General features: G+C 42.4%; 1 protein-coding gene across 2 annotated transcripts; it reads right to left on the bottom strand.

Moving 5' to 3' along the window:
• Positions 1-202: 202 nt before the first annotated feature.
• LOC121923962 (killer cell lectin-like receptor subfamily F member 1) lies at positions 203-15,172 on the bottom strand. Of its 2 annotated transcripts, XM_042454933.1 has the most exons (6): positions 15,041-15,172; positions 13,240-13,338; positions 11,735-11,878; positions 4,582-4,736; positions 3,717-3,829; positions 203-366 (listed from the first exon to the last, which is right to left on the bottom strand). In XM_042454933.1, exons 1-6 carry the CDS (start codon positions 15,126-15,128, stop codon positions 246-248), a joined length of 720 nt encoding a protein of 239 aa, XP_042310867.1. In that variant the 5' UTR covers positions 15,129-15,172; the 3' UTR covers positions 203-245. The 2 variants fall into 2 exon arrangements, with proteins under 2 accessions (XP_042310867.1, XP_042310868.1); XM_042454934.1 differs by lacking the exon at positions 11,735-11,878 and having other exon boundaries at positions 15,041-15,128.
• Positions 15,173-18,436: the final 3,264 nt, after the last annotated feature.

Genomic DNA, 18,436 nt, shown 5'->3' with positions numbered 1-18,436 from the left:
GAGAAGACGGAATGGGCACTGGGCAGCCCTGGTGTGTACACAGCACAGCAAGAGGAGGGCCCAACGGGATTGTCACCCTTCCTCAGAAGTGTAACCCAGTGCAGCGGTAAGCACCTCTCACAACCCCCTATTGATGCCGCTGAACTCCTTTTTCTTCTTAGAAATATTCTGTATATTATTATTGTCATTCAGGACATCTGAGGAAAGGCAAGGTGCTTTATTAGCACATTAAAGCTGGTCGCATGTCAGAGCAAAATGGCTTCTTTTTCACAAATCCACCTAAATTCAGCAGTGCACATTTCAGAGCGAGGTTTGCTCTTAATGACTCCACAGCTGGCCCCACCTTCTGCAGGAAGTAGCTGGATCCTGAGGAGAGAAAAGGAGAACTTCTTTTTCATATGCTGTATTTATAACCAGGGTATGTGCTGCCTATCTGTGGAATATTCACAGCTGATAACTGTGCAGCCCTCCAGGTGCTGTGGAACTGCAGCTTCAGCATTCCTCACCAGTGGCCCAATAGTTAGAGATACTGGAAGTTGGAGTGTCACAATATCTGGACAGCATCACAGTTTCCATCTCTGACTTAAACCATAGACATTAAATGATATTCTCAAAGTGAAGCACAGTTTCTGACCTCAGGATCCCTTCCCACTCTTGATTCTAATACAGGAAAAGTTATTGGATGAAATAATTTTGAAAAGTTACACTTTTGGACTGCAATTCCCAGAATCCTTCTGTCAGCACAGGCTATGTGCTATAGGGATTCTGGAAGGAATAGCAAAAAAGGGCATATTTCTATGCTCACTTGGAAACCTAGCAAGCAATTTTGGCAAAGGCATTTTGTTTATGTTCATCCATTGATAGTAAGATAACAGGCTTCATTGACCAGCAATAATCTGAATTGGAGGCCTCTTCCAGCCTAAGAAATGCTGCAAATAAGCTTCCTTGTAATTGGGGTGTGTGGGGGGTGTGTGTGAATTCAAAAACAAACAAACTCAGATGGAGGGAGCTGCTGTCTGCAGCAAATCCAAATATGATAGTATAGTCATCCCTCTGTATCCACGTATTCTATATCAATGTATTCAACCATCCATGGATTAAAAATATTTTTTTAAAATACAAAAAGCAAACCTTGATTTTGCTATTTTATATAAGGGACACCATTTTATTATTTCATTGAACTTAATGGGACTTGAGCATCCATGGATTTTGGTATCCACGGGGGGGGGGGGGGGGTCCTAGAACCAAACCCCAATGGATATCAATGGTCTCCTGTAAATCCTTCTCTCCAAAATCCGGTAGGAGGTGCTGTTGGACTACAAGTCCAATGAGCTAGAGCCAGTATAGGCAAAGGTGAGGAATGCTGGGAATTGCAGTCTAGAAACATTTGGAGAGCCACATATTTCCTCCCCTGTCTTAGAGTGTTAAGCTGTTGAACCTCCACCTATTATCAAGCTGTATACAGGTATGCCTCAGTTAATGAAGCATATGTGCTCCTTGACATTATTTCCTTAACAGAAACTTTGGTATAAGAGAAAGAAATAACATGGAAAGAGTAGAAGTAGGTTCCTATGCCACAAAATGAGGAGCAGTTCACCATGTGTCAGCAAACTTTTTATTTGATACTGTCAAGATGCACATGTGAAATGAAACAACAGGCCAGGGGAGCCATGCACAGGGAATTTTGAATCTAGACACCCCTTGAAGGTGCATCCAAAAATAGCCTTTTCTTTCATCTGCCTCTACTTTTTTTTTGGTTGTTAATCATCCCAGGTTCACCTTGTATGCAGAAAAAAATCATACAAAGAACAATTTTAGAATCAAAAGAAGTAGGAGTGAAGATAGAAGGAAGGAACATCGATCTAAGATATGTGGATGACACCATACTAGTTGTGGAAAGCATCACAGACTTGAAACAATTACTAAAGAAGGTCAAAGAAGAAAATGCAAAGGCTGTGTATTACTGAACATAAAGAAAACAAAAATAATGACCACAGAGGACCTACATAAATTCAACCTAGATGATGAGAAAATCAAAACAGATAAAGACTTCCCATACATTGATCAGAATGGAGATTGCAGTCAAGAAATCAGAAGAGAACTAGGAATGGGAAGAGTAGCTATGAAAGAACTAGACAAGAAAATGTACAGCTATATGACAGAACACTATAGTTAGAATCATCCAAGCCATTATATTCCTCATCACCATGTATGGATTTGAGGGCTGTTCATTGAAGATTAAGCAGATAAGAAAATCAACTCATTTGATATATGGTGATGGAGAAGAGTGTGGAGGATGCAAGGGATAGCCAAAAAGACAAACAAATTCTCTGTGAACACACCAAGCCTGAACTTTCCCTGGAAGCCAAGATGATCAAGTTGAGGCTGTCATACTTTGTCCATGTCATGAAAAGGCATGACTCATTAGAAAAAAAATAATACTGGGAAAGGTGGCAGGCAATAGAAAGAAAGGAAGACCCCAGACTAGATGGACAGACTCATTCAGAGAGGTCACATGTATGAACCTACAGCACCGGAGCAGAGCAGTTGAGGACAGGGAGTTTTGGAGATGTCTTATCCATAGGGTCACCATTAGTCAAAATTGAATCGAGGGCAGTTAGCAACAACAACATTTGTCATGTTATGGTATTCTCAGATGATAAAATGTATGTCTGAGAAGGTATCAAAGATCCAAATGCCACAGGCAGATATTTCATATTATCAGATATTGGCCAAGATCTTACAACAGATTAATGGAGCATAATGCTCTGCCCATGCAATTCCACATATCCACTCCTGCCCTGTAAGTTGTCAAACACTGGCTGCTGTGGCTGCTCCTTACTAATGGAAAAGGGAGATATGGGAAGGCAGTCTAGAGGAAGAAGATGCTGCTTGTCCAGGCTCCTAGGTGGGAAAAAATGAGGATTCCTTCTCTTGGGACGAATGACAGCCACTGCTTCTGTTGGAAAAATATTCCTTTAAACAGTGATGAAAATATTTTGGCTGACAGGATGCATCATATATCCTATGAGACTGTCCTAAAAATGCTGGGTCAGAGCACATGGCATGATGCAACTTATTGCAAAAGGTTGCATCATGCTGTGGGGCACAGGTTGATGATTCATAGCTATCACAGTATATAAGTGCACCAGGAGACAGGTCATTTGTGGCTGGTGATTGTGGTTTGGATGGCTTGTGGATCGTTGTGTAGTTTGGAGCTGTGTGCTGAGTTACAACAGACAGCAAATTTGATAGAAATCTGTGAGAAGACTCTGTAAATATTTGTACATATTGCAACTCAAGATAAAGAACCTCCATGGACATGGAAGATATCAACTGTGTCTATGAATTTATTTGTTTAAGTGTGGAATGTGGTCAGTAAGGAGCAGCGCCAGCTGCAAACTCAGCCAGGACTTGACAGCTGTGGAGGGGGAGATTTTGGATGAGAGACAAAAGGACAAGGGGATAGCCCCCTGCATCTTGTGCAAAAAGAGACATTACACACACATACACAACCCTTACACAAGTGTAGGTCATTAACAGGATTCTACTCATTGTGTCTCAGACATAAGGCTTAGTAATTGAGATGTTTCATATGTGCTATGAGTCATTGTCACCACTCCAATCAAGTGGCAATATAGGAATGGAGAGCTTATAATTCAGGTCACTCCAATATGGGATACAGTGTGTTTATGGGAAACAAGAGAAACACTTACAGGGTTTGATTTAATGTTGTTCCATCTACCCAAGTCCAGGATTTCACTGAGGGTGTAAAATTAAGTCCAAGCCAAACGGGATATTTCTCTTGAACACTGTCATAGATGAACTTCTGCCAAAAACATTAGGAACAGTGTCACTTCTATCTGTGATTTTTTAAAGTTACATTTTACATGATATCCATGTTTTTATTTCTAACCAGTGAGGCCAAGGTTGACCTAAAAGCTTAAACCCTCCATTAGAAATTGCCTGACCTTTATCAGTTATCAGTCTGCAGAGGTTAGTAAGGGAAAAGTGATCAGACAGGGCCTGGCAACTATTTTCTATCTCTCAGAGCACTTCAGCCACACCAGACATTTACAGTAAAACCAAAAGTGACCAAAGATCACTTCTGGTTACTCAAAGTCTGGAGGAGGGAAGGACTAAAAGAAGATTCAGGAGTCATCATATCCACCCATGGAGACTTCTGGAGACATGGTTTTCATTTTTACAATGGGAAAGATTTGGAAGGCCACATGTGGCCCCACTACTCTAAACTGTTGGTGGGATAATGATGCGATTACGGTGATGTCATATGACGTCATTTGAAAATCTTCACACAATTGTGAGATAGTGACAGGATCATCCTGCTATGCTCCCGTCACTTTTTGGCCATGTGAAAATCTCCATTGTTAATAAAATATTGTTAATATCACAGCATTATGTTTTGACCTCAGGAAACTGAATTGTGCATCAAGATGCAGTGGAGCTATAGAGAGCTTGGTTTCATTCATACCTACAACATCAGAATTTGCATTTTAGGGTTTATATTCACCACATTTTGATCAGCTTACTCTTGGCTTTCAAAACAATTGTTCATCTTACCATTTCTTCTGTGTCTTTGATCACAAGCATTTGGGCTCTCTTCATGGAACAGTCACTGTAGCCCTCAGACCAATCCCTTTTCTCCTTTGAAAACCAGTAGCAGGTTCCTTTTTCTTCTCTCCAGTTGGCTGGACAAAGCTTACATGTTGCATTCTCTAGAAGAAGGAAGAAGATAAAGGAGTTTCTCTTATTACTGACTCTAGTCTGTTTGTTCCTTCTGGTATAAATAAATTAAAAGCTGAACTTGTCCAGTGTGAGGGACTTCTATCTCTCTTTTTCTACACTGCATAAATTCCTTAGTAACTAATGTCCCTTTCTCTCTCTCTTCAACTTACACCTCTGTGCCTTTTGACTCACAGTTTAGCAGTGGCATCTCTGGAGAGTGTGTGTGTGTGTGTGGGGTGCAAACTGTACTGGGTGACATCTCAGAGGAGATGTCTTCCTATGGCAGGGGAATGTGTGATCAGTGGTGCTGCTGTGCCCACTGCCTGACTGTCTGCACGAGGAAGAAGCCGAGAGGCAGAGAAGGGAATAATTTACACCCCTCCTCCTCTGGAATAGCCTTGAGGTGTGACCATCTGCACTTGCTCCTCTGCTGCTTAGTTTCCTCCTTGTGCAGAAGGAGAAAGAGGTGTGAATGCTTGCCCTTGGGTGTTCCACTGCACAGCTTTCTCCTGAGGAGGAAGCTGAGCAGAGGAGGAGGCAGAGGAGGAGGAGGAGGACTGGCAAGTGTGCCCCTTCCATTCCCTCCTGCTGTCTCACTTGCCTGTTCATCCCTTGTCTGGGTAAATGGGGGGGGGGGGAGTGAGAGAATGAATGAGGCAATGGGGGCAAGGAGCCCTGGAGGAGTGCAAGGAGCCCTGATAGCGCAGTGGTTAAATGCCTGTACTGCGGCCACTCACTCTCAAACCATAAAGTTGCAAGTTCATTACCAGCCAGGGCTCAAGCTCAACTCAGACTTTCATCCTTCCAAGATTGCAAAAATGAGTACCCAGCTTGTTGGGGGCAATTAGCTTACAGTTAGAGACTGCTTAGGCCGTATGAAGCGGTATATAAACGAAGCTGCTATTGCTATTGCTATTGCTATCATCCCCAACCATAATGGCTTTGTTGAGGAAGTTTGATTTAGAACAATCTTCCTTTTCATAATCATTTAAACAAAGAAATCATGAAGCACCTTTGAGATTGTGAGAAAGAATTCAGAGACATAGCTGTGTTAGTCTGGAATATCAGTATGCAAAGGGATTTTGTAACACCTTTGAGATTAACTGTGTGAAAGAAGTTGGACTGAACATTTTCATAGACTTGAATCTGAGGAAGTAGACCAAACAGTGTTTGGAGGGATTTTAATACAGTAATATGAATTTTAACATTATTCTTATTTTCCTTAGTGTGTAATCCCCACTGAACTCAATGGGACTTACATGTGGATATGTCAAAGTCACCTGGGGAGGTTTCTTTTTCTTTTAAACCTGCATCTTTTACAAAATTAAAATTAACTCATGCATTCTTCCTACCCTTCATTGTCACTGCTTTCATGCTGAGCCTCTTGCTGCTTGTTTTGCTAACCACACAAACCAATTCAGCATCTCCTCCATAAACGTTAACTCCCACTTTGATACCAACTACATGCTGTGAAAAAATGTGTGCATTTCTCATAGAATCTTACAATCAAAGAGTTGGAAGAGACCCCAAGTGCTGTCCAGTTCGGCCTCCTGCCATGCAAGAAGATACAATCAAAACATGCCTAGCAGATGGCCACCCAGCCTCTGTTTAAAGACCTCCAAGGAAGGAGACTCCATCACACTCTGAGGGAGTGTGTTCCATTATCAACAGCCTTTACAGTCAGGAAGTTCCTCCTGACGCTGAGGTGGAATGTATTTCTCTAGCTTGCATCCATTGTTCCATGTCCTATTCTCCGGAATATCAGAAAACAAGTCTGCTCCACCCTCAATATGATACTCCTTCAAATATTTCATCAGGGCTATCATATCGCCTCTTAACCTTCTCTTCTCCAGGGTAAACATAGCCAGTTCCCTAAGGGGCTCTACAGACCGCCCCAATAGAGTGGTGTCCTGCTGCCCCTTTCAGCACCAGATTGGAGCCATGGCACCTGCATACTGTGGTGCTGATCTGGTGCTTTGCTGGCACTAAAAGAAACAGCAAAATGCCACTTCTTTCAGAGCCAGCAAAAAGCTGCCCTTGCCATCACTGTGCACTTTTTGGCTCTCCTTTTGGCGTGTGGTGTATCAATGCTGCGTGAAAGGAGCACTGTGATTCTGCCTGCTGGGCAGCCTGGCAGGCAACATGATGCTGGTGTGGGGGTGGTGTCAGGGCATGCATAATCCAAATGCTATGCTCCCAATGCCACCCCCATGCTGGGGTTTCAAGACAGTCTGTACAGCCCCTAAGTCTTTTCTCATAGGGCATGGTTTCCAGACCCTTCACCATTTTGGTCACTCTCCTCTGGACATGTTCAAGATTGTCAACATCCTTTTAAATCGCGGTGCCCAGAACTGGATGCAGTATTCCAGGTGAGGCCTGACCAAAGCAGAATAGAGTGGCACTATTACTTTCCTTGATGTAGACACTACACTTCCATTGATACAGCCTAGAATTGCATTGGCATTTATAGCTGCTGCATCACACTATTGACTCATGTTCAAATTGTGATATTCTAGGACTCCTATAGCCTTTACACATGTAGTCTTTTTAAGCTAGGTGTCCCCCATCCTACATCTATGCATTTCATTTTTTCTGCCTAAGTGCAGTGCATCTTACATTTCTCCCTGCTGAAATTCATTTTGTTAGTTTTAGCCTAGCTTTCTAATCTGTTAAGGTCATTTTGAATTTTGATCCTGTCCTCAGGGGTATTAGCTACTCCTCCTAGTTTGGTGTCATTGCAATTAGATAAGTATACCCTCTATTCTTTTGTCCAAGTCATTGATAAAGATGTTGAAAAGCACTGGGCCCAGGACAGAACACTGTGGCACCTCACTTGTCACTTCTTTCCAGGATGAAGAGGAGCCATTGCTGAGCATCCTTTGGGTACTGCCTAGTAGCTTAGTCTAAAGGAGGAAAGGGAAAGAGAATCAGGGAGAGAAAAGGGGAGATAAATGTGTGTGTGTGTGTGTGTGTGAGAGAGAGAGAGAGAGAGAGATAGAGAACCTTCTCAAAAGTAAAAGGACGTTAGTGTACTGAAATAAAGAACTTTGTGTGCATGTTTCTTCAAGTTGCCTGTTGACCTATGGTGACCCCATGAATTTCATCGGGTTGCCTTAGACAAGGGATATTCAGAGGTGGCTTTTCCAGCCTAAAGCACCTGGTGCTCGTTTATGGTCCCTCATCCAAGTAGTAACCAGGGCTATCCCTGCTTAGCATCAAAGATCAGATGGGATCTGGTGCCTTAAGGTATTTAGGCCCTAAAACAACTAGTCAAGGCAAACTTTCACGGGTACTTTACTTAAGGTTGCCAGGTGGAAAGCTGCTGGAGGAGGCTCCTATACCTGTAATGATTGTGCAGATGAAGGAATTTCAGCAAGTGCTGCAGGTCATCTGGTATTATTATTATTATTATTATTATTATTATTATTATTATTACTCCACTCTTTAGAAATGCTCTCAGAGCAGCTTACAAAATTATTAATAAGACAGTTCCCTGCTCTCAGGCTTACAATCTAAAAAGACATGACACAAAATGGGGCCACCCGCTGCTGCTGGGGGAAGCCCCGCGGAGGACTGCAGGCCTCTTCCGGCTCGAGCGGCCCCCAGAAGCCTCGGCGGGGGCTGCTCCAGCTGTGATTGGCTCAGGCAGGGGAGAAAGGCGGTACTTCCGCCTGCGCTGCTGGGGACTACAGGTCCCAGCGGCCTCTGCGGGTGGAAGTGCCCACTGATAGGGTGGCGTCATACTCAGGCACCGCCCGGGATTGGAGGGAGGCCGGGAGGCAGGCCTTGCCAACCCATGCTGGCCTCCCATTGGCCAATAGGCCTACAAAAGGCCACGAGGCCTCGATGGATGGCGCCATTTTCGCTTGGCTCAAGCCGGGGAAGGAGCTTGAGCCAGGGAGCTGGGGGGCTTGCTGCCGCTGCCGCTGCCATTGCCGCCATCGCGCCTCCCCCGCTGCAGCAATTTGGGGAGCAGGTGCCGCTGCTGCTGCTGCCCCATCTGCTGGGCGAAGCAAAGGGCCGACACAGCCCATCCCTCAGCGCAGCCTTGGGCCTGCTGCCCATCTGTGGCTGTTGCATAGGTCTTGGATTTGGTGGGCGTGGTTTCCAGGGCTGTGTAGCGCTGGATCGGGAGTCCATCCAGACACGGGGGGCGCTGCGAGCGAGGTGGTGTTGCCATTGCAGGGGCATCACCAGCACAGCGGCCCCCGTTGGCAAGGGATAGTTATGTGATGATGCGCAGTTGCGAATATGCAATCAGTCGCTTGAGCGATCGATGGAACATGAGCGATAACCCATAATCTCTTACCATCCCGAAGCTTGGCCGTGACCAAGCACTTTGGTTCATCCACTCAGTACTGGGCTGATGGATGACAGATCCAGACCTCCTGCACTGGAGCCAACCCTACATTTTGCGTTGGTTTGGCCTTTGGTTATGTTAATAAAGTTGTGGCCTTTACCTCCAACGGGCTGTGGTTTCTTTGTGTCTGCGGCGGCGTCCCTCTTAGGCAAAGGAGAAGGGAATGGCAGTGGGGAAGGGGATCAAGTCCAGCAGTTCTTCTCTCTGTCTGAGGGCTGGGTGATGGCACATGGAATGGAGGGAGGGCACTTCTGTCTCTGGGCGAGGCCTGGTGGGGCTGGCCCAGTCCCTTGTCTCGCTATGAGGCCAGGGACATGGCAGGTGGGCTGGAAGGAGGGCCCTTCTTCTATTTTGTTTTCTGTTTCTAGACAACACCTGCTGGAATTCCCTATTCTGTGTTGGGTAAGGCTTCCACAGGAAGGTGCTTCTGAGGGCAGCAGCAGTACTTTGGGGGGCAGTGGCCAAAAGGGCATGCTCACCCCTTCTCTGCTGCTGTTACTGTTTTATTGTTATATTTTATTGTGTTGTAAGCCACCTTGATCCTGCTGGAGAGGTGGGATAAAAATAAAATTTCTATTCTATCCTATTCTATTCTATTCTGTTGCAACACCACTCTACTCATGAGTAGAGTGGCACAGCGGTAGCAAGATTGGGAGAGCAGGACATGGTCCTTTCCTTCACAGTTGCCATGCCATTCTCCACATAAGTAGAGCAGTGTCATGGCAGTGAGGTTGGCAGGGGTTTGGAGGAGGCCACTGCTGGTGCGGTGAAGCCGGGGTGTGTGAACACTCACCCCTCCTCAACCTGCAGCAGCAGGAGGGTCCAACTGGGTCTCACCCCTCTTCTGGCATATTACCCAGTGTGGGCTAAATCCTTCACACACCCCTAGTGATGCCACCGGTACAGAAACCCTTTCCAATCCTGCAGTTGTTTCACTGAGACTGAAACAATTTGGGGGGAAAAGCAAATATTCTTAAGGGGTGTTTGGGTTACTACCCACTCTCTGCCACAAAATTTCCATTTGCATCACTCTTTCCTCCCCAGTCCAACAGAGATACTTTCAGTCCTGCAAATCACAAACTAAACTAAGTGTGCTACATCTTTCTCTTTTCTCCCCCATACTGCACTAAGTAAACTATGAATCTGTGATTGGCCCTCCATTAGACATGGACAGGCAACTGCAGGGTATTAGGAGGCTACCTTGCCTCCTATATATGATTGTATACCCCTGCTAATTTTTTTCAATATTTGTTATCTCCAACTCCATTAGACACACTCTATAGGACATGGGGTAAAATTTCACCAGGCCCCCTAAGCCATTTTAGATGAAGGAGAAATTCTTTTCACAGTAGAAACTGAAATAAAAGTTGACTTCTGGGTTACGTCTTACTAGAAAAAGAGCCTGCCTCAAGCAAGATCAAAATATGAAGAAATTTCAGTACCCAATTTTTGTCCTTCTGGGTCACAAAATCACCCTAGGAGTTCATGTGGCCTGCAGACCACACTTTCTCCCACCTCCTGCCTGTTTGAGACTGTTACCTCCAGCAACACAGGCAACTGAATTAAAGAATACCCTCCACTTGGAGGCACAATTGGCACCAATACTGCTCTGATTCTAGTAGCAAGCCAAATCATGGTTTTTATTATAGCTTATGGGGCATAACTGATTTTTGGGTCCAATTTGCATATGTACTATGGTACATATGCAAATATTTTAAATAGTTTTAACTGGTTTTAAATTCCCTGGTTTCAAATAATAAATGAATTAATCTTATTTTTTTCTTGTAAAATTATTTTTATTGCTATTTATTGTCCTAAATCGTTTTTATTGCATGCTGTCCTGTGATTATTTGATATGCAGTGGCATATAAACATGTTAATAAACAAATAAATGTTTGTTGAAGAGTCATGAGTGGTGGAGAACTAGTGTTGTGTAGTGGTTTGAGCATTGGACTAGGACTCTGGAGACCAGGATTTGAATCCCCATTGGCCATACAAATCCACTGGGTGACCTTAGGCAAGTCACATACTATCAGTCCCAGAGGAAAGCAAAGGCAAACCGCCCTGTGAACAAATCTTGCCAAGAAAACCCTATGATAGGTTTCCCTTAGGGTAACCATAAGTTGTTGAAGGCACACAACAGCAAGAGTTCTTAGAAGCAGGAGAACCACTGTGCTCCTTTTACACTAGCCACTCTCTCTTAGGTACGCTAGAGGAAACTGTTCCATTATTAGGCGCAAAGTTAAAATCCAACTGCCAATTTGGTCAGCATTTGTACATAACATGGAAGAAGGTGCCATCTAGTTCTTTGATTCTGATGGCAAAAATTGAACAATCTGGCCTCAGCATACTGAGCCAGGTGAGGTTTGTCAACACATTGCAGCAGCACACTGACCTGGTCATGGATAGATTTATCCTCCATTTTTTTTCTAAGTCTTTGTTTAAGCCATCAAAAATGTCAATTTAATTTAATTTATAGGAATGGAGGGCAGAATTGACCTCAAAACAAATTCTGAAGTCATATTGTGATGTTGCATTTATTAGACCAATGGAATAGCACAATAGTCACAAGAAGATGATGGAAATTTTTCAGGTATCTTAGGAAGAACAGAACAGATGTCTGATTACCTGTAAATGGTTCACACAGGTGAATGACAATCTCAGAAGAAGATGGGCTGATTTCTATTCTTTTCAAGCCTTTCATTGTTCCACCTTCATCTTCAATTGTGTTTATGGCTTCAGCCTCACCTTCATGACAGCCACTTTGAAAACCTTGAGCAGTAGAGTGTAATTTATACATTTAGTTGTTGCTATTGCTATTGCATGGCTTTCCTTTTTTCACATTTGACCTCATAACTTTCCTGTTAAGCAAGGAAGACTGGGAGGGACAGTGACTGGTCCAAGACCACTCAATAAGTTCCAGATCTGAGTGAGAACTGGAACCTCCAAGCACTCTGGCCATGATACTGCATTGACAACAAGGGAGTTTATCACACGGGGGAAATTGGTAGTTTAAATAGGGATTATCTCATGAAAATCACGCAATTGCAGTTAAAACACAATTAACAATTTCACACACAAGCATTATCCCAGGAATAATCAGGCAATAAACAGCAACAAGTCATTCATGGGAAAATCCTGTGAATTATTTGTTGTTGTTCATTGCCTGGTTAATGACACTTTAATCACTTTTCAACATGATGTCATGTGAAAACGTTTATCGAATTGCACAATTTTCACAGGATATTCCCATGATAATGGCAGTTTAAATACATGTGAACATCTTAATCACGAATGTGTGATTTTCACAGGATAATTCCCATCTGTATTTCCAGTTGTCCCTTTGTGATAAACTCCCTAATCACAGTGAGGCAAATGGTATGAGAGACACTACACAATTACAGTGTTATAATTCCACTTTAACTTCAGTAAGCCAGAAAAATCAGCAGTGGCAAAACACATTATAAACCATCCTATGCATAAAATGCTGTTTGAAAACATTGAAATTCTGAAACATGCCAACAGCTATCAGATCAGAATGCACAGGGAAGCCATTGAAATCCACATGCAGCTGGACAACTTCAACGGGAAAGAAAAAACCTTTAAAGTTAACAAAGTTTGGCTATCAGTCCTGAAAAACACTAAAATCAAGAGTGAGCAAATGCAAATGAAAACCACCGAGGAGACAATGGATCTCTAATTAAGCAGACAGAAATGCTCTTTGCATATCCTCCCACCCTAACACTTTGCCATTCAATAACAGAACAATACACAGATTGACATGGAAATCACTCCTCCCAACCCAGGGTAACATAGTGTGTGTGTGTGTGTGTGTGTGTGTGTGTGTGTGTGTGTATATACCTTACCCATTTCCATGCCAGCATTCTCTGAAGATGTTAGCCACAGATGCTGGCAAAATGTCAGGAACAAACTCTGCTAGAACTTGGCCACATAACATACCCAAAAAACCCACAAAGAACCTATAAAAAGGTTTTTGCCTGTTGGCAAAAGGAAAGCTGGGAGGGGTACAGCCTAGCCTCTTGCAGAAAGGAATTCCAGATGGTGGGAGCAGCCACATATCATGTGATATTATGAATTTTAAGAAGTTTTAAAACTAACATTTAGGAACTTACCAAACATGACCACCACAATCACAGCTGATCCTAAAAGGGCACAGATTGCCCCTAATACTCCTAGTGAGATTCTGTAGTGAATGAGCCTCTTGGAAACATCTGAAAAAAATAAAAATAAAAATGGTGAAGAAACAACCAAAATTGTGAACCTTGGAATTTATTCTTTGAATCATACATATTAAGTTTAGGAAAAGCAACACTTCTTTTGATACAATGTCAGGTTTTTGCTCCTATTTTTGGTTTATGTTTCTGAAAATGGCCATTATGTCCCTCATATTATGCACTAGGAGTATCTTGTCGATCAGGGAAGAAGCTGTTGTGATGTAAAGGGCTCACTGGCTATCTAAAATGGCCTCTGTCTTTCCATTTACAAAGTGAAACAGTCTCTGAGTAAACTCTAAGAATGTTCAATGCCATTTTCAAGTGATAATGTAGCAAGCACTAGCAGTTTCTCACTGTCTACAGTTACCTGAGATAAAGGAAGAAAACTAACACCATGGAATTCAGTGAAGTCAGGTTTATACATGAAGATAAACCATTTTATATTGTTTGTTTTGGCTACTGAACAGAATTCAACACACAGATAGCCCACATCAAAGTTCCTTCAGGCCCGATTTCCCCCATATCAAACACAACACCCTAAATATTTGGTTGCATCCATGACCCCAAATCTGGCACTTTTTTCCAGGGAGACTTGACTGAAATGATATTCCTAAAGCTTTTCTGCTCATCCCCATCCCAAAACACAGGGTCCAGTATGTCCACATACAATAAGATCTTCTGAAAGGTTCCATAGTGGGCCAGTCCCTTTAATAAGCCAATAATAAGGGGGGAAATGCTCTTTTATGTTTCTCTTTTGTGTTCTAATAAATGTATTGCATTTCTTGTGTACTTGGGAAGTTGTCTCACAGTCAAAATGGCTACCAATACATTTATTTGCACATTATATCTGAATCCAGGACTGTGTGCCAAACTGTTGCATATTGCAGGGATCACTGGGATTCTGCATACATGGCAACACTTTACACCTCTCCCCATGGGATCCATGTTCATGAAAGGTGTGATCCATGGTTTTGGGGAGCCACAAGGAAAATGGATGAATGTAAAAATCCTCACCATTAGAGTATCCCCCTGTGTAGCAGGCACCTTCTCTCCATGTCAGAGAACAGTAACTGCTCACTTATCTGGGGATTCACTTATGAAGTGGTTCACTTATGAAAAACATTACAGGGGGAGGAATTGAGACCTTAGCCTTTCTCCTTGTGATTCTATCTATTAAATCAAGCTTGCCCCTCTCTGGACAGCTCTCCCTTTCTTGGTCACTTTAAAATGTGCCAAAATAACAGGCTTGCAGTGAAAAAGACGTAGATGTAACAATAGACAGGATGGATATTACTGTCGAAAAGCACTTGCTTGAAACTGTTGTAGAACAGATCCCAATCTTCCTTCCTAACAAAATGTGAATTCACAACACACAACAGACCTCTCTATACGGTGGTGTTTGGGAGTAGAAATTCCATTAAATACAAACCCTTTCAAGAGAGGGGAAAAGTTCATGATGTGCCACTTCCTAGGAACAGTAGCTTCCCAATGGAATAAATCAATCTTCATCAGGTTCTAACATGTTCCAAAATATGACCTTCAGTATCTGAACAAGTTGACCATTCTTAATTCAAAGAGTGAGACATGGGCCCATGAGCAGAACACTGCTTGATAGTTATAAACAAAGCATTTGGTTTTCCTTTACTCAAAAATATACATACAGAACCTACAGGTTCAAATATGTCTGGGGAAAACATACCTTGGCTCCTCTTGGCTTGTGCATAATGGATAGATGTTCCACTACAGAGCCGGGGGCTTAATGCCATGTAGCCCTCTTCATCTTCCATAGCCCAAAAGAGTTATATTTCAAGAAAATCAAAGAAGACTGAACTTGACTAGAGGCTTTTTAAAAAAAACACAAAAAACTTCAGCCTTTGGCTTAGGGCTGGAAAGGAAATGTGAGCACCATTTCCGGCGTCTCAAGTGTGAAACCACAGGCAAAGGTTTCAAAAATGACCTTTTACAGATCACAATCTGGAACAGTATAACAAGCTTGCATAGCAGCACCCTTGTCCCTGGTGGCTGGTGGTTCTCACATCAGTGAGGTAGTGAATTCACACTGGGTTTTATCCTGAATTTTAAATAAGTTATCCAAGGAGCTGAATGTATCTTGAGCATAAGGATCAGCACCTTGGATAGCTCTCAACTCAGAAGCTACTACCACTGAGCTTCCTTTGGAGGTCTGACACCAAATGTATGTGCTGGATGTCTAGATAATCATTTCAGTGAAGGAAACTGAAAGCAGCATGAACATGCACACTTCCTTCTGCTAATGGAAATAAATAAGACAGCAATGGCAAACATGAATCTTCACCATGTATCCTAGAAAATATAGACCTGTGCCTGAACAGGCTGTGTAACCTCCAGTTTCCCTTTCAAAGTGCCTGTGGATGTGTTTTAATAAAATTTTGAAAATCCTAGCTTTAATTTGTCATTAGAGTTAAATTTGAGTTCTCCTTATTTATTTACTATTTCTTTATATCTATTTTGTCCCCATTATTTATTTACTTTTCTTTATATAATAACTATTTCCCCCAACAAGAGACAAGTTTTTTTTTTAAAAAAAAAATACAGCTAAAGCCTGTTGATAGAAAAGTTAGAAAGCCAATTAAATTAGCTGTAGGCAAAAAACAAACAAACAAAAAACCAACATTTAGCATATAAAACTATTTAAAAACATAAAAAGAAATATAAAAATCCCACATACATAGTGGAGTCTCCTTCCCTGGAGGTCTTTAAACAGAGGCTGGATGGCCATCTGTCGGGGATGCTTTCCTGCATGGCAGAATGGGGTTGGACTGGATGGCCCTTGCAGTCTCTTCCAACTCTATGATTCTATGATTCTAACCTCCCTAGGGAGGGAATTGTAAAGCCTGGGAGCAGCTACTGAGAAGGCCCTCTCCCATGTGCCTGTAAGGACAGTGTGACAAAGAAAAGGGCCTCCTTAGAAGATCTGAAAATATGGGCAGACTCAAATGGGGGAAAAATGTTCTTTCATATAACCTGAATTCACACCATATAGGGCTTTACAGGCCTCTCAGTTTAAAGGTCCTGCCCCTACAAAAAAGAAAGAACAGTGCAAACATTTCTGCACGCATGTCATCATTCACTGTCTTGATTTTAAAAATTAAATCTAGAAGTGCAGCCTCACACTGCTTGAGGTTAGGCATTTGATCCTTGGTGAGAGGATATTTTGGGGGGAAGAACATCGTTTCATATGGTTAAAGTGAAAAGTTGGTAAGATGTGATGTTTTTAAAGTTTTTTTTTTAAGATCCATTTTTTTGGGAAAATTTAAATTTAATCCTTTTTTAAAACAACAACAACAATGTTTAAAATGTGTTTTTAAAAGACCTGGGGCTTCTTCTTTCTCCTCCAGCTGAGCCTCACCCATGTCATCCCATCTGTTCAGCATTTTAAAGGGATACAGGCGAATGCCACAGCCGATTTCTGTCAAAAGGTACATGTTTAGGGAGCCCTGGTATCAACCCCTTTTAAGGTGTCAGCTGGTGTGGTCCGCTTCCTCCACACACACCTTAGTGATGCCTCTGCTGCTAAAGGAATTTGAGCAATTTTTCATGTCATGATTTTAATGGAATGAAGAGGGAAAACTCTTTCAAATTGTGACATTTTAAAGTTATCTGACTAAACCTGGACTGGAGAGAATTTTTTTTCTCCCTATACTCCATCTTCTCTTGCATAAAATGACACTACGGAGAGCAGCATCCTCCTTTTTTCTCTTTTCTATTCATTTATCCCCATCAGATACTGTGCATGCCCATAAAAATTCTGATTGGTTTCTTAATATTAGCTTGATTTTATAAAGAAAACTTCATCACATTCATCAAAAGAATGCATAGGAAGAAAGGGTAACTCATCCACAAGAACCTCCAAAGAAAAGGAGAAAAGGAACTGGCCAGTGACACATAGTCCAAGAAAGAGCATCACCAGCCAGAGAAAAGTGGGATTCTCTTGACTTTTTGTGATAAGTACCAGGAGATCTGTTTCATCACATTAGGAGTTTACTTTAAGATGAGCATTTCATTTACAGGTTGCTTTGTACTGACAGAAGTTCCAAAGACTCTCTAGCTCTGTTTGTCATACCCTTCTCCCATTTTCCTTGTCTGTTTGTATCACTTGCATGGCTTCTGTTTGCATTTTAAAAAAATGAATTGAGGAAATTAAAAATGTTATGGCCCATTAGGAAATAAAAGAAGGACACTGGCTGCTGAATTTTAGCTTGGGACAGTTCATGCTGCTTAATGGAGAGAAATTAAAATAAACAACATGGTCGATGTGAAAGTTTTCTCTGCTTCCTACCCTCTCTTAAATCCCCTCCCAAGGAGTAAGACAGAAGCAGGGGAACCCAATGTCAACATGGGAAGAACTGGGGACATAGGATGTTTTTCCCCCCTGAGAAATGGCCAGCATAAGCAAAGGGGTCAGTACTAGCACTCTAGTGGAGTGGGGAACTTGTGGGGCATGTAACACATATCTATTCAGGAAATGTCATCACAGGAGCTAATGACATCACACACAAGATTAGAAGGCCTTTCACTTGCTCATCCTCTATTGTGATATATGCCATCCTCTGCCAGCAACAGGCCAGTTTCTGCACCACAGAAGAAAGGGACATAAAACAGGTATTAGGAATGGGAATAGACAAAACCTAGTCATGGAATGCTTTCAGTCCTCCTAGGCATTCCTCTCTGACCTCAGGACCTCACGACTCAACAACAACAACAACGACAAAAAACCAAACCATCCCCCTCCCCAAAAAAACACACCTACAAAGGAAGATTGGAAAGAGAAACAGCAGAATTTGAATATACCCACAAACTCCAGTCCATCAACAGTAGGTTGAACAGAGACAATGGTTTCCTGGTACATTGCACACATTATAACACTAGCTAATCTTCCAGCTTCATGGAGGTTCCCTTGGCCAGTTCATCACATCTCTTTTCTGGTTCCCACATTACATTCCAGTAACTCCCATCACCATTCATATAGTTAAGTACTCACCTTGGCTTTAGGAAACACTCTGCCTTTGTCGCCCATTTTTGTGAATATGCCTCTTTTGTTTTTATTAACTTTAAA

This window comes from Sceloporus undulatus, chromosome 2 (assembly GCF_019175285.1).
Source record: "Sceloporus undulatus isolate JIND9_A2432 ecotype Alabama chromosome 2, SceUnd_v1.1, whole genome shotgun sequence".
Taxonomy (NCBI): domain Eukaryota; kingdom Metazoa; phylum Chordata; class Lepidosauria; order Squamata; family Phrynosomatidae; genus Sceloporus; species Sceloporus undulatus.
Note: the sequence above shows the minus strand (reverse complement) of the source record. Positions and strands in the feature narration are given on the sequence as shown.